Source organism: Sesamum indicum, linkage group LG11 (assembly GCF_026168435.1).
Source record: "Sesamum indicum cultivar Baizhima isolate 11 linkage group LG11, ASM2616843v1, whole genome shotgun sequence".
NCBI classification, from domain to species: domain Eukaryota; kingdom Viridiplantae; phylum Streptophyta; class Magnoliopsida; order Lamiales; family Pedaliaceae; genus Sesamum; species Sesamum indicum.
In genome coordinates this window covers 6,158,083-6,174,693 of record NC_142667.1, presented here as the reverse complement: position 1 = coordinate 6,174,693, position 16,611 = coordinate 6,158,083, and the positions used below count along the sequence as shown (strand labels likewise).

At 39.9% G+C, this 16,611-nt stretch overlaps 1 protein-coding gene across 1 annotated transcript; it reads right to left on the bottom strand.

The window, feature by feature from the left end:
• Positions 1 to 9,425: 9,425 nt before the first annotated feature.
• Positions 9,426 to 10,602, bottom strand: LOC148785041 (uncharacterized). Its single transcript, XM_088875208.1, has 2 exons — positions 10,063 to 10,602; positions 9,426 to 9,794 (listed from the first exon to the last, which is right to left on the bottom strand). The coding sequence occupies exons 1-2, from the start codon at positions 10,600 to 10,602 to the stop codon at positions 9,426 to 9,428; spliced, it is 909 nt and encodes a 302-aa protein (XP_088731334.1).
• Positions 10,603 to 16,611: the final 6,009 nt, after the last annotated feature.

The window sequence follows — 16,611 nt, the reverse complement described above, 5'->3', positions numbered from 1 at the left end:
AGATGGTAGCTAAATGACAACTTTTGCATGTTTTATTAAGGAAACTTGGCTCTAATACCATTTGAAAGAAGGGACTCAGTTGGGGATGCATGGTGGAAGCGCCAAAAATAAACAATAAACAAAATCAAGGCATAAAACCCTGATCAAAGGTGTACCATTGATCTTTCTTGGGCATTTAGTGTAAAATAACATAAAATTATAGGCCTTAGAATTAAAGTAAGAGACCGAGAGGGTGCAGGATAAACTAAATCGGAATCTTACTCGTCTTTTTCTTCAATCGAGTTCATGCTTTGATTCCAATGTTCGGTGTACGTCCATGCAAGACTCGAACATAGGAGCCCATAATAAGTCCACACCATACCAGAAATATGGAATTTGTTCTCGTGCTAGAGAGAAACAAATCTAGGAAGATGAATCGAAAAACTACACTATATGCTTACTATGTTTCCGATCTACCCAGTTCTTGACTTAGTTCTAAACCAAGAAGAACATGACAGATGGGAGGGATGGAGCATGACATTTTCAGCCTTAGGAAGAGAAAAATAGCTAGGTTTTTAGTATTTGGGTTGTGGAAGAGTTGAAATCGAATTGGGAGTAAAAGGGGAAAAGACCTAGTCATCTAGATCACTTCCCTATCACCACCAACTTCGCGAAACTCCTCCACCATCATTTCGAAAATCAGCCATAAATGAAATCTTAGTAGCTGTTTCAAACAAACTAAGTTGAGCTCAATAACTAATTCTATTGGATTTATTATTTATTATAATTAAATAAAATACTCAATAAAAAAAGTCCAAGTGAGCCCAAAACGCACTTAATTAATTAAATCAATCCAATCCACTTAGTTAATTAAGCCCAACCAAACGTAGCTAGTCCAACAAATTTTTCCCAACCCATTTCTAGATAATGATTCAATTCATTAATTAAATAAATCCATTTACTAATTAATTAATATTTGAAGAATTTGTCTAGTTTCTCTATATTTATATAAATGTTAAATATCACTATAAAAAAGATGGGATTTGGAATGGTCAGAGCAACTATTCTAAAGCCCGTTCCAAGCTTTCGAACACATTAGAAATGGATATTAAAACCTAACGTAGTGCGAAATATTTTTTTTGAGTTATAAATTTTGAATGGTTGGGTTTCAACGCAACAGTTACTAAACCAATTTCACATTCCGTGCCAAAATAGTAAAGAAAAATCATTGAAACTCAATTTGGAACACTATGTTAGATTTAGGAACAGTCATAAACAAACCTTTCCTATCTCTATTGCAATATATGTCCCAAAAATGACAGTTCGAAAATGTATTCCAAAATGAGGTATAATTTGGAATGATTTTTGTACACTCTTAATAAAATATGCAAAAACCGTTCCAAAATATGAGTTTTATTTAAGAAGTAATATGTTTCTAAAATCGTTCTAAAAATTGGTACAAATTTGAATGGTTTGTTAAATTATTTCCTAGGTATTATTGAGTCCGTTCCAACTAGAATCCAACGTCTATGGTTCAATGGTCCCAATTACTGTCCCAAAATATGAATTAACGGCTACTTTTTAATGGCTAGATATGTGTTCCTATACCCCGTTTCAAAGACCGTTCCAAATATTTCTATATAAACGTGTTCCTCTTTTTTCATTTAGTCTCACTATATTCTTTCATTTTTCTTATTTTCTCTTTATTTCTAAATTTCGCTCGAATTTTTATACTCTTGTTCGTGAATTCTGTCTCGAATTTTTATTCATATTTGGAGTTATTTTGATCAGGTAACAACTTAAGCCTTTATTTGTCAATTGATTATATTATTGTAATTTTGTCAAATAATTAAATTTAATAATTATGCATATATATATATATATGCGTGTGTGTGTGCAGAACTACTCATTATGTTAAGACAGTTGAGGAGATGGATGTATGAGAAGAACCTTTCAAATAGGGTGGGTCTTACTCCAGAGTTTCAGGATGGTGTTGCTATATTTATAGAATCGGTGAACATGCATTTATGAATGGTGAGAAAATTAGTGTCCTTGTCGGAAGTGAAAAAATTGAAGTTTTCAAAACCACGGACGAGGCAAATTTTGACCTGTTTATGAAAGGTATTATGCCGGAATATCACAATTGGGCTTCTCATAGCAAAGAGAGGGTGCAGGAGTATTTTGGGTCCGTCACGGCGGCCTAGTTGCAGGAGGATCAAACTCTACTTTCTCACGTTATCCAGGGACGAGTACACCTTGGGGTGATGCAACGTAGATAGATTAGGCGCAGAGGATGGTTCTCGATGTTGTAGGGTCGATTGTCTTATATTCTAATTATAACAAGGATGGTGTGCGTGATGATGGTACGAGGTCGTGTCTTATTGATGCAGAACCAAGTTTATACTGTGGTGGGGTCCCCTACGATTATATATCTGGGCTTGCAGATCAGTTTCATGATATAATGCATGCTACTGAGCAGTCGTTGGGGAACAGTAGCACCCAATCTCAATTGGGGACTGTAGCTGAATTGGTGAATATCAAAACTGAGGGCCATATTTCTCAGCATATATATGATCGACTATCACAGTAGGCTGATCATATATTGCCGTGCGACCACACCTTGCCCCAGGATTACTATAGTACAAAGAAATTGATAAGAGACTTGGGCTTACTTTCTGAGAAGATTGATGCGTGTAAGAATAATTGCATGTTGTACTGAAAAGACGATATTGATCTGGACTACTGAAAGTTTTGTGGAGAAGCTAGGTACAAGACAACCAGGGAGCGAAATCCTAATCGCAAGAAGATAATGTATGCCATTCTAGGTACTTGGCAATTGCCCCTTGCCTACAGAGGTTGTATGCTTCGGAAGCGACTGCTTAGCAATTGACTTGGCATGCCAACCATCGAAAGGAGGAGGGATTCATGTGTCATCCATTTGATGCAGAGGCATGGAAGCATAGTGACCAGACATATCCTGATTTTCCAACAGAGACCCGTAATATTAGACTGGATTTGTACAAAGATAGGTTTGCACCGCACGGGCAGTACGGTCATACATACTCGTGTTCGCCCGTAATACATACACCGTACAATATCCCCTCGGGAATGTGCATGACTTCTGAGTATACGTTCCTGACGATGATGATCCCTAGTCCCTCCAATTCGAAATGTCTCATCGATGTTTACTTGGAGCCGTTGGCCCAGGACTTGCAGAATCTGTAGCATGTGGGTGTATTGATGCACAATAGTGCAAAGAATGAGAAATTCCCAATGCGCGCGTTGATGTGGACTATGAACGACCTACCCACTTATGGTATAACGTTTGGATGGAGTTCCGCTAGTGTTATGGGGTGTCCAGTTTGTATGGAAGACACACGCGCATTCTACCTGCAGAATAGTAGGAAGGTGTGCTACTTTGACTGCCACAGATAGTTCCTCCCCTCGGACCATCCCTACTGTCGGAATAAGAAACCATTCAATAAGTACCGAGTAAAAAGGAAGATTGCATGACCAAGATTGGCGGGAGAACAGATCAGTGAATGAGTTGAAGAGTTCAGTCCTGCGGTTGAGGTGGCGTTGTCACTCCCAGACGGGTATGATATAGAGCATAAGTGGAGAAGGAAAAGCATCTTCTGGAAGCTCGTTTACTGGTCGACCCATCTGATATGACATAATCTTGATGTCATGCACATTGAGAAGAACGTGTTTGACAATATATTCAATACCATGATGGATATAAAGGGAAAAACGAATGATACTCTAAATGCACGGAAGGACTTCAAGATCATATGTAATCGATCGGAGCTTGAGGTGGACGAAAGAAGGCCGAACGTGATGTTCAAAGCCTAATATACCCTACCTAGAGAGCAAAAGAGGAGGATATGTGAATGGATTAGTCATCTGAAGTTTCCTAATGGCTAGACATCTAATTTGGCCCGTTGTGTTGACATGAAGGAGATAAGGCTTCATGGCATGAAAATCCATGATTGTCGCGTATTTCTGTATAAGTTGATCCCGATTGTCTTCCGTGAAATGCTTCTAGAGCCGGTGTGCAGTGCATTAACCGAGGTTAGCCTTCTATTCCAGATTCTATGTTTGGCAATGCTCGATGTGAACAAGGTACAAGAATTGGAGGCTAGTGTCGCAACAATCTTGTTCAACCTCGAGAAAGTATTTTCGCCAGCTTTCTTCGACGCAATGGAGCGCTTAATTGTTCATCTGCCATATGAAATACTCGTGGGAGGGCCTGTATAATACATGTTGATGTATCCATTTGAGAGGTAATTGTTACACGAGTTATTCTAGTTTTTTGAAATAATTCTAGTATCATTATGCTTTTGATATCCTTCGGTTATTAGATTTCTTCGAGGCTTGAAAATGACGGTGAAAAACAAAGCACACGTCGAGATGTCAATTGCAGAGGCTTACCTTGTAGAAGAAATCAATCTCTTCACTTCTCACTAGTTTGAGCCCTAGGTTCCTTGCAAATGGAACAGGTCACAAAGAAATGACGACCTCTGTATGAACGACACTCGTATTCAATGGTATTTTTTCAACTACCTTGGTCGATGTAGTAGTGCATTAAAAAAGAGATATCTTAGTGGATCAGAACGCCAAATAATTGAGATGTACATGTTGACCAACTGTGAAAGAGTCATTCCATAGTACGAGTAAGTTTAATTTTGTCGATATAGTGTATTCACATTAATAATTATTTTGGACTTTTAACCTATATATGTGAACATGTCCTTTTTGAATGAACTTTACGCGCACCATCATGCGAAGGACCCTATTATTGATGAGCTAGTAGCGTCTCAATTCAAGATTGGTTCAAACGTCGTGTAAGTTGTGTGTTTTTAACTATGTCAACTGTAATTTATCAATATCTGGTTTCTCTAATATTGTCAACACAAGTTAATTCCAAATTAAATTACACAGACTTTGAGCTTTTGAAGTTGCACTATTGGGGTCCCACAACTGCGGCCACAACATTCCCGTGCTACTTTGTAAAATGGTTACAATTTCCACACTATGCTATACAATTTACGCAAGTCAACTATGAATTGTGGGTTTTGTGTGAAAAGCTCATCATGTACCAACACAGACTACGACTTCTATGGGCTCGAAGAGATAATTCAGTTGAATTACCCACTTATTCCAAACATGCAGATCGTTCTATTTAAATGCCGCTGGGTAGATCTCGTGAGAGGTATGGAGGTACATCCTCATTATTACCTCATTGATGTAAACTTCAAGAAGTTATACAAAAAGAATGTACCATTCATCCTGGCACAACAAGCAGTACAAGTTTACTACAGGGAGTACCTTAGCATGAAGAGAGACAAATTGGACAAGATGGTTGTCTGTAAAACAAGAACCAGAAGAGTCATCGATGACTCGCGGTGCACCGAATTTGCGTTTCAAGAGGATGAGGCAGTACCTACTGCACAAGTTGCGACGGCAACTATAATTATGACCTGCAAGACCCAAATGGTATTCAATTAGTCATTGATCTTTCTGTTGCTAATCAACAAGGAACAGATACATCCTGCTTGGTGGACTATGAATCTGATGATGACACTGACGAAGATAACTTTGACAAGGAATACAAGATTGAAGAGGACAATAATTATGATAGACATTAATTAGCGTTTCTGTGTTGAATGTTTTCGTACGTATTTTGAATGTTAAACATAATTTTTTTAAAAGCAGAACATAATATTTTTCTAATTAGGTATGGAAAATTTTTTTCAAACCGTTCCTAAAATAATATTTTTCTAATTAGGTATGGGCAAAAATTTTTAAATCGTTCCTAAATGTGACTGATATTTAGTACAAAACAAAATATTTTTATATTTAGGAACGGTCCAAATTTTCAAAATCGTTTGAAGTCCGTTCCTTATAACATTCTTCTAATTAAGAACGGTAAAAAATTATTAAACCATTCCTAAATGTGACTGATATTTGAAAAAAGAGAGGAAAAATAAAAACTTAGGAACGGGCACTTAATTTTGACTATTTCTAAGGCTGTTCCAATAAATTTAACTACACACCAAAGCAAAATTGAAGGGAAAATTAATTTAGGAATGCTTTTTCTATTTTCACCATTCCAAAAGGTGAAATTACGGAAACCCATTCCTAAATGTGTCGATATATCTGTTCCTAAAATGATTTATTAGACCCGTTCCTAAACGTGTTCCTGCGTCCGTCACTAAGAATGTCCAAAGCTTGCTCATTTATTTCCCGATTACTATATCTCTATATTCGATACCCTGATTAATCCTAAATTTAAACATATAAGAATACTTACAATAATGTAAGTAATCACCAAATTAATTAGACCAATTTTCCCAATATGTTATTTTTACATAATAATAAAAGAATTAGTATATTATTTTTTTATTAATATAGTAATGTCTTTTTTTGGGTAAATGTATGTTACATTAAGTAATAAGAACAACCGTCCAGTACAATAGTGTTCAAATGGTGGTTTCTCCCTCGACAGGCCAAGGGATACGCCATAATCTATATAATGCACATGAGCTAATAGAGCAAGGTAAAGTAACACTAAGGATCCGCTGTCTAATTTCTTCAACAATAATGGATGCAACGGTGGATGGTGGGCGGTCAGTGTGCTCAAATCTTCTCAAGTTACGTTCCCTTCAGATGTGATAAACGCAAGCAGCGAGGAGTGCCTGATACACCAAGTTAATAATGTGTTTTCATCTCCATTTTCTTGCAGCACAGTCAACATCCTGTGGCGACTCACGGTTAGGCCATGCAAACCGAATGTGTCGTCTAACAGCTGTGAGACATTGTCTAGCATAACGACATCGGAAGAATAAATGAGTATGTATCTCAACTGCGCCCTCATCACAAAGTACACATGCATCTAGATATGATAACCACGATTTATCGATCATGAATAGTTTCCCCAATATCGCAAGCCACAATAAGTAATTATGGCTAGAGAGCTTCAACGAGCCCAAGAGTAGTGAAGACCAACCTACCTTGGGTCCTGGTGGATCAAAAAGTCGATATAGAGATGTAACTGTAGGGCGATCCTCATCAAATCGCCATATGATACGATCAATCTCGCCATGAATCATAGGCAATGCATGCAGAATCTCGAAGCACTTGATGCCCGTAATGAGGGGCCAGTTTCAAGTTTGCATCCATAATAACATTGCTTAGCTTGGACAGAGCCCAAAGCCCAAGCAGTCGTAGACATCATGGGAAACTCTCAATAAGGGTTCCTAGGTGATGCCAAGGATCATGCCAAAGATAGAATGTACTCTGATCACCTATCTGAAAATCCACCATGTGCCGCAGAGATGTGCATAGTCGAAGTTGTTTCCTCCAACCCCACGAACCACCATAGTCAGAGACTGTCCATACTGATGCATTCTGTAACCTCCTATGGTATAACCATTCCACCTAAATTGATGTCCTTTCGCAACGAATGACATCACATATCTTCTTACTCATTAAGTTACGATTCAAGGAAGTGATGTCCCATAGACCTTAACCTCCCTCAGTCACCAGCCTACACACATCCCTCCATGCTACCTTAGCATATCCACTACGTGATGCACCCTTCCACAGAAAAGCTCGTAGACGCTTCTCTACTTCCCTTATAACACCTTTAGGCAAGATGCATACAGAAGCCCAGTATATGCTTAATGCCATTAGGACAGATTTAATTATCTGTACTCTCCCAGCATACGATAGTGTCACACCTTCCCAACCTTTAATGTGTTGATCAATTATCAATAAAAGAGGCTGACAATCTGTTATCGATAATCTAGAAGAAAGGAGAGGAAGGCCCAAGTACCTCATTGGAAGTTGCCCCTCCTGAAAGCCAAGCACCGCTAACGTTTGCTCCCGTACCCCATGTGCAAATCTAGAGATAATGAGGTGGCTCTTATGCACATTAAGCTGCAGCCCTGACAAGGAGGCAAACTGGTCCAACCCTTGTTTCACGACCCCTATACAACCCATATCAGCTTTGCAGAATAACAGCAAATCATCTGCAAACCCCAACTAAAATAGTCGAGAGCGCTCACATTCCAATGGTAAGAAAACCTCATGTCCTGCTCAATTATCTGTAAAAACAGTAAATGCATAACCTACATCACAAGTACAAACAAATAAGGCAATAGAGGATCACCCTGCCTTAACCCTCTCGATCTTGTAAAGAAACCATGAGGCTTCCCATTTAGTCCAACTGAAAAAATGGGTGTCGTTACACACTCCTCTATCCACCTAATGTACATAATCAGAAAACCAAATAGGTGTAGCACGGCGTCCCTAATACTACGTCCCGGAACGAAAGCAAACTGACAAGGGCTAATCAACTTGTCCAAAATCGTACTCAACCTTTGAACAAGAATTAATAATCTTGTATAATACATTGCAACATGAAATAGGACGAAAATCTATGACCAGCATAGGGGAATGTACCTTAGGGATAAGTGCTAGAAGTGTAGTGTTGATTTGCTTAAGCAACTTCCCTGTGGTAAAGAACTCCAAGATTGATTTTGTGACTTCCGGTCCCACAATTGGCCTGGCTCCTTTATAGTAGCCCGATGAGAACCCATCAGGTCCTGGTGCTTTATCTTCAGCAATGTCGAACATTGCCTGTTTCACGTCTGCTGTAGTGACTTGTGTAAGGAGGTCTAACGTTTCCTCCTCCGTGAGCACATACCTCGCCCAGGGTCTCGAATACTGAATATTAATCACCTACCTCTTTCTTTCGCCACCTAACAGAGCCTGGTAAAAGGAGATAAACTCATGAATCACCGCTCCTGGTTCTGAATACGTGGTCCCATGTTAATTATTAATTTGTAAGACCCTCCGGGTTGCTTGTCTCTGAGAAATCTTGCGAAGATTCGTGAACATTGGTTCCCACCCTTCATCCACTACATCTTTACCCGTTGTTGTGACATGATTTGCTCCAACTTTACAGCCTTGGCATACACCAACAGACAACAGTTTTCAAGAAGCAGGAAGAGATCATTTTGTCTATCAGAGCTAACTAATGTCTAGGCTGCCTCAAGAAATCCTTTAGCCTGCTGTACATTCTCCGATAGATCTCCTTTATTGCGCCGTTGCTGTCAGAATACAGGCTCTAAAGCCTTGAGTTTGCGTGTGACCGCATACATAGATACACCTACAACTTCGTGTTGCAAGACATTCTGCACACTGGGAATAAAGTTCGGTGAAAGCGTAAGATCCTTACCAAATCTGAACATACCTCCGAGTTGTTGTTGACAGCCCCCATACAACACCAATAGCGAATGATCCAAGGTGGGGGGACTGAGGCTAGAATAGTACGAGGTTGGAAAGCACTCCGTCAATTTGTCATTAATAAGTAGCCTATCCAACCGCTTCCATAAGCTACGTAAGCTCCGACTGCGGTTATACCATGTATACCATTCTCCCTACATAGGCATGGGAAGCAATCCCGTCTCCTGAATGCAGTCATTAATTTCATTCATAACCAACCTTATACCGCCGGAGTTACCACACACCTCACTGAGGTCTCGGACGGCATTAATATCGCCCCCTACTAGCCACGGGTCATCCACACACTGACCAGCAAGTATTCCCAGTGATCGCCATAACTCACGTCGTTCAGTAATTTTAGTGCCACCATAAACAACAGTTATAACCATAGTAATATGACATGCTCTAACAGTGACCCGACAATGCATAAATTGATCACCTAAATCAAGTACATTAACATCCAGGATATCATCATCCCAAGCAATCCACATACGATTCCCAACAGTCACATAATCAACAAGCCACTTCCATTAAGGCAATAAGAAAGACTGAATGCGAGTAATATTAGATATATGTACACGCGTTTCAAGAAGACCAATAAACTATAACCTGAACTCAACTACTAAATCTTTAAGAGCTAGATGATGGTCTCGTTTGTTTAGGCCCCTCATATTCCACACAGCAGCATTCAACATGGGTCAACAGTGGGGGGGCTGCTTGCATTAGGACCCTTGTAACATCATCTGCATCATAAAGGAGGTTAAGTGCATCAAAAGTATTAAAGATGACTACCTCCTTACCCTTGCTCCTTCCTTCATTGTCTCCTCGTGCAGTGATAGCACCTGGAGGATCATATATAATAGGCTGTTGATTAACGTTTTCACGTGGGGGTAGGGCCATCTCCTCGCCAACATTACCAGTTTTGATTATTGGATACTGGACACGTGTCTTCTGCACATAAACACTGATCGGTGGTCTCGGCAATTTCGTAGTTGGGCACTCCTTAGTGGTATGTCCTAGGCTCATACAACTGGTGTATTTGGGGGGCAACCACTCATATTCCACATCAACTTTACATGGAATTTCTCCTCCTTCCTCAGTTGGCGACATAATTACCAAGTGCCACGGGAGTTTGCTGTTGATATCGAGCATGGCACATACACGAGCGAAATTCAGTCTCGTGCATGCGCGGGTGATCGCATCAGAATATAGAGGTCGTCCGATGCCATTAGCCACCGTACTCAAGCCATCATTTATCCACAACTCGATTGGCAGGTGCCGAAGTTTAACCCAAACTGGCACTTGGGTATGTTTCAGCTTATGTAAAACCATGCTCGGCTCCCATTTCTGCAACATGATTGGCTGTCCTTGGAACAACCATGGTTCGCCCTCTATAACTTCTTCCACATCCACTATTGTTTAGCGGAAGAAGAAAAACCCGTTGGCCATTCCCTTGACCTCCATTAACATTGCCCTAATTGATTTAAAGTAATCCTTGACATGATAAAAATACGACTGTTTGCCAAAAAGTACCTCACTACTGTCGCATTCTATCGACGTGAACCCTCTCGAATAGTGTCCAACGTGGGTTGAACGATGACCTCGCCATTTTGCTTCGTAGGAGGCACATAAGTCAATATTTTCCGAGTCAAATTGTAAAAAACATTAGCAATTTTATCATCATAGTTCATGAAATTCAGGCGAGGTTGAAGCGGCACATTACCGACAAAAATTTCCAATAGGCGAAGGCGTCAGAATGTGAGAGTTTGCGCCGTTGTCATGGGATCAACAGAAGTCTGCAGTAGTCTGGAAAGTCACCAGTTTCGACGGTAATAAATCTGGTGCAGCAGCAGGTTTGCATGCTGAAAATACTGCTATAGTGCTGGTGAAAATCTGTTCCGTCACTGGCAATTTCGCAGCACACACAGCAAGAATTGGCGAAGTAGGCACAGCGGTATTTGTCGCGCAGTTGCTGCAACAAGCACAACAGATATCATGGCTGCAGCAACACCCAAATCAGCAGCATTTTCAGGCGTCGAGGCTGTCGTCGAAAACAGTGAAGAAGCTGCGACTATCAGTTCTGAATTCAGCAATAGAAACCCAGCACCATTTCGACTAATTTTCATCATCGGAGAATGAACATTCCTCACTCCTGAATCAGGCGCAATGAAAGTCGACGATAGAAATTTCTAGTTTGGAAGCAAACTTACAGCAGAATTGTCCGTGACTGAAGGCGATGGATAGGTGAACAGCGGGGCGATTTCAGCCTCTGAAACCGGCTGAGATTGGCTGGGCATCATCTCAGAATCTTGGATGAATTCTGGTACCATAGCAACAGCCAAATTTGAGGAAACAATTACAAATTTCACCGGCTTCGCATTTTCTGTCAGTGCTTGGCTTTCCAACGGCGAAGGAGTGTCTTTCAACAACAAATCCGATCCATGTGATCCCTGCAATAGATCTGGAAAAGAGTTATTGTCTTCCATCGCTTCCTGCGCCGTCAACGGCGCTGCATAAACCCTAATCTGTGACTGCTCGATAGGAACCCTAAACTCGCGATCTGATGGCGGCACCAATGGAGTAGTCGTCCCCTTTTGCTCTGGTTCATTCAGTCGTAATGTTCGCCGTGGAAGACGTAATACCGGCAGGACTAAATGCATCAGCTGGTGAAATAACGAAGGTATTGGAGTTGGTTCCTCTTTGCCATACTTTTCAATCCATCGTCTATGGAGATCTTGTAGCGCTCAAACAGATTCTTCATCCCCATGGTTGATGACGCAATTTGCCAGCGCAACAAACTCTGCAATTCGAAAATCCGACGGGTTTCTCATCGGCGCAGCACTATTCACGAATTCACCATTGGTGGCGTTACTCACCTCCACATATGGCTGCGATTTCTCTTCAATCTCCTTTGGGGGCCGACCTCCATCCTCCCCATCGTCATGCACTGCCGCCGCCTCCTCGCCACCGTCACCTTGGCCGACCGGCGAACATGTCATAATAATTAGGGTTGTAGTGTGTGAAAGTTGACGTGTGTTAGTGTGTGTGAGAGAAGAGAGCATTTTTGGAGAGTCCATTTTTTTGTCAACCATTATTACTGAAGATTAACATAGTAATGTCAATAATAAAAATTTTTAGACAAATACTTTTAATTAATTTGGGTATATAATGTCTAGTGGTACGCCGTCTCTACCGCGTGGTTAAGGGTGTGGTCGTGGTCATGGCTACGGTCGCGGATCGCCAATTCCACTAGTACCGTCAGATGCTTCCTAGGTTGGGGAAGCATTCCTTCTACCACTCACACCACCTGATACGCCTGTACCATCCCCCACCCCCAGATTCCAGACACCTCCCAAAGAATAGGTGGGATATCGCTAGACTCAAAACTCGAGTCGATCGCTTCTTGCTGCGAGGAGGGGTTCTATACAAGAAATCCTTTCCTCACCACCTACTCCGATGCTTATCTCAAAAGGAAGGCTTACCCTTACTGAAAGAAATACATAGCAGATGCTGTGTGCACGTGCTGGAACTTGGATATTGGCTAACAAGGCCTTACGAGCAATATATTTCTGGTTTACCATGAATAACATTGCATGAAAGTTGGTGAGCAAATGGGAATGATGCAAAATCATGAAACTCTTATACACCAACCAACAGAGCCTCTCACTAAAATGCTACCACTATGCCTTTTCTCCCAATGGGGTATGGACATAGTGGGACCTTCCCCTCTGGTCCCAAGTCAGAGAAAATTTCTATTGGTGGCTATCGATTATTTCACAAAATGTATAGGGACATAACCATTCGCCCTAATAACAGAAGGAGAAGATATGAAGTTTATATAGAGAAATATCATTTTTAGGTTCGGGCTACCTCAAGAGATAATCTAGGATAAGAGCTGATATTTTCAAGGCCAAAAAATACAAAAATGGTGCGAGGGTCTAGCAACAAGCAGAGATCACTTCAATGGCGCACCCCCAGGCCAATGACAAGTGGAGGTCACTAATAATATATTTGTGCAGGGGATCAAAAGGAGACTTGAGCGAACGGGAGGAAATTGGGCGAAAGAGTTAACTAGTGTTTTATGGGCATATTGAACAACCCCAAGGGGTTCTATGGAGGAAAGCCCTTTCACTTTCGTATATGGGACTGAGCCCATCATCCTTGTTGAACTAGGGATGCGCCCCATTGGATCTTAAACTTTTCTAACGAAAACAATATAAAACTCCTCAACAAAAAAATCTAGTCTTAATTGAGGAGCTGCGGGAGAAGACGTTCCTCCGTGTAACACAATACAAGAACGTAATGATTAGTGCTCACAATAGAAGGGTAAAAACTTGAGGTTTCCAGTGGAGACTTAGTATTGGAAAGGCTCGATATCCTAAAACCAGTGAGGAAACTGGAACCCAGTTGAGAAGAACCATACAAAGTCACGAGAGTGATAGAACAAGGGACCTATGAATTAGAAGATAGAGAGGGATGCCCCTTGAATTGTCCATGGAATGTTCACAATGTTAAAAAATTCTAAAATTATGAGCGGCACCTTTCTCAGAAACTGAACGCCCTCTAGAGGGGTATCCTGCTCAAAGAATAAACGCCTTCCCAAAAGGTATCCTTCTAAAAAATTTGACACCCCCCTAGAAGGGGATCTTTATCCTAAATTGAGTCCCCCAGAGGGACCTCCTCGTCTAAAAGTAAAGCGCCACCCACAGGGACATCCTTATCAAGATCAGTGTCCTCCTAAAGGACATCCCCATAAAAAAAAAATATGTGCCACCCCCCCCCCCCAGAGGGCATCTTATAATAAAACAATGTCCTTTGAATGACATCCTTATAAAAAAGATAATACCCCCCAAAGAGGGGTATCCTTATATAAAATAATCTCTCCTAGAGGGGCATCACATCGAAGGACATCCTTCTTAAACACTTGACTTGTTAAAACGACATCTTCTGTCAAAGGTCATCCCCCAAGGGAAAAGGTATGAAATTTTTACATATTTTCAATAAAATCTCAGGGCGAGGAAAATCTTATCCAGGAGTAAGCCCTGTAAAAAACCACATAGGCATCTATAACCAGGAACTCTGTGTTCCCATCAAAAGCCCTCATATACCCCTTTCTTTTGAATGAATATTTATATCTAATAGAACAACATGAAATTAACATTACTTTTTAAGATGGATGGTAGTTGAAAAAATAGGTTCAGAACTGCAAAGAAGGAAACATCAAGCAGGGGACCATTGTCCCCAAGGATCCTGCATTCACCCCTATGCAGGCAAGACATAAACCCCCTCCAGCCAAATCATAAATCAACTCAATGTAGCAACAATAGGCAGCAAGCCTCAGAGAGCAATAAGCAAAGGCAGAAAAGCATTATGACATTCACCTTGCCCAAATTCTAGCAACGAGAAGAAGAGAAAAATAGTATCCACAAACAACAGAAATTAAAATCATCTCATCCCCACTCGCGTTGGGGGGAAAAAGATATAGAGAAAAGAAAGAAAAAATATTGTTCATAGTAAAGGGGGGAATACATCCTCAATCAATCACCCAATGCTTGGGGTCTTCGCCTTCTCATCAACCTAGGCAGAAAGGGTTGGGGTCTCATAAACCGAACTATAATGAATATTAAAATATTATTTTTATTTATTCTTGTATTTAATTTTAATATACATATGTTTTATATAATTACTATTTTTAATAGTTAATATGTAATTATTTTTTTATATTTTGATGAAAAATTGAATTTACTGACTTAAATATTGAAATACTAAAAAACTTACAGTAATTATTGCAATTGGAATAATTTGGTTCAATATTTTGTATAGTATTTCGGCATATTAATTTTTTGATTTACCAAATCTTATTTTGATTAGGTTGGATTTTGCCAAATGAACACCCCTAGCAACAAGTAGATTGGTAGGAGCAATCATAAAATTTTGTAATATTCACTGTTGAATTTGTTGATTTAGTGGCTATATTGACCTTGTATTACTTTCTTGTGATTTGAAAGGAATTTAGACAAAGATAAAATAAAATTATAAGATCAATTTGAAAGGAATTTTTATTAGGTTTGAACTTATATAAATGATTAAATATCTTTCTTGTGATTCATAATTTTGATTTTTGCGATCATTAATTTTTTTTCTATTTCTCTTGCAAATTCATTTTCATATATAAGATAGTTGTTAGTTGGCCATTAAATACTTTCAAAAAAAAATTTAGTGTATTACGTCTTAAGTTATTGTGTATTTGACTTTAATTATCTCACATATTTGTCACTGTTTAGCACTTAAAGACCTTTAGCTATGTATATTTTTAAGTTATTATATACCTGACTTCAAGTATTTCAATGAAAGGGTAAAGAATAGGGAGATGTTAACCCCAAAGAGCGACGCATTATACTTGAGTTGTATGTTCACTGATGCTGACATTACAACAATGCTTGAGACATAAATCGCAAGTACTTGACCCACCTCAAGGCTTTTCTGCACCACTAAGAAATACCAATGCAAGCAAAATGAAAATAATATTAGAATCGGGCAAAGTACGGAGGCCTCTTTCCCCCACGACAAAAATGTGCAACAGGTCATGACCTTTAAAACCATCAAGCTGTTGGAATAGGTGACCAAAAGCCAATTAGATTGGCGGTTTTTGAGAACTATTCAAGTAATATTTATTTAAGCAATATTGTCCTGATGAATATGGTAAGTATTTGTCTTTGGCACATGTGTCTGTTGTGCTTTATGAAATTACGTTAAATACTGCTTTGACGTCACAACAAATGACCATAGACCACTTAAAATCCATGTAGTTGGGCTGTGTGATGGCGGCTATGAAACTAACTTCTGAGGGTAGGTCTGAAATGTTCAAGTCGAAGACCTCGAGACTGGACATAAAAAATCCTATTGAGTAATGGTCTTGCATACGTGAAAGGACTAGTGGGGAGGCAAATTAGACTCGGAGTTTGATTTATACAGGTTCGTTATGCAATAATGCAAACATCATTTGTAATCGAAAGTTCACTGACTATGTCTAAGTTCTCCAAAGGACAACTAGAAAACTCGGGTTGCCTGAAAGGTACGAGTTTCTGAGATCGGACAAGGAGAAGTGCTGTAAAACATCGATCCAAATAAATGATTTGGAGTCATAAAATCCGCTATGGAGTTCAAACTAGGTTTGAACGTCCTGCGTACTTGCTTTGACAAGTTCATGAGATACATGACTCGGTCAAGACCAAGGTGGAAGGTCAGTGGGAGCTCAATTGTGTTCCTAGTGTTCTAAAAAACATCTTTGATCATTTGAACTGATAGAAAAGATGTTGTGGAACTCTCAAACATGAATAT

Bases quoted from the DNA above. Each gene is read 5' to 3' on its own strand.
- LOC148785041 (XM_088875208.1), bottom strand. From the start codon at position 10,602: ATGGTTTTACATAAGCTGAAACATACCCAAGTGCCAGTTTGGGTTAAA. The intron at 9,795-10,062 runs GTAGTCATCTTT...CCTTAATGGAAG, and splicing joins GAAGGAGCAAGGGTAAGGAG to TGGCTTGTTGATTATGTGAC.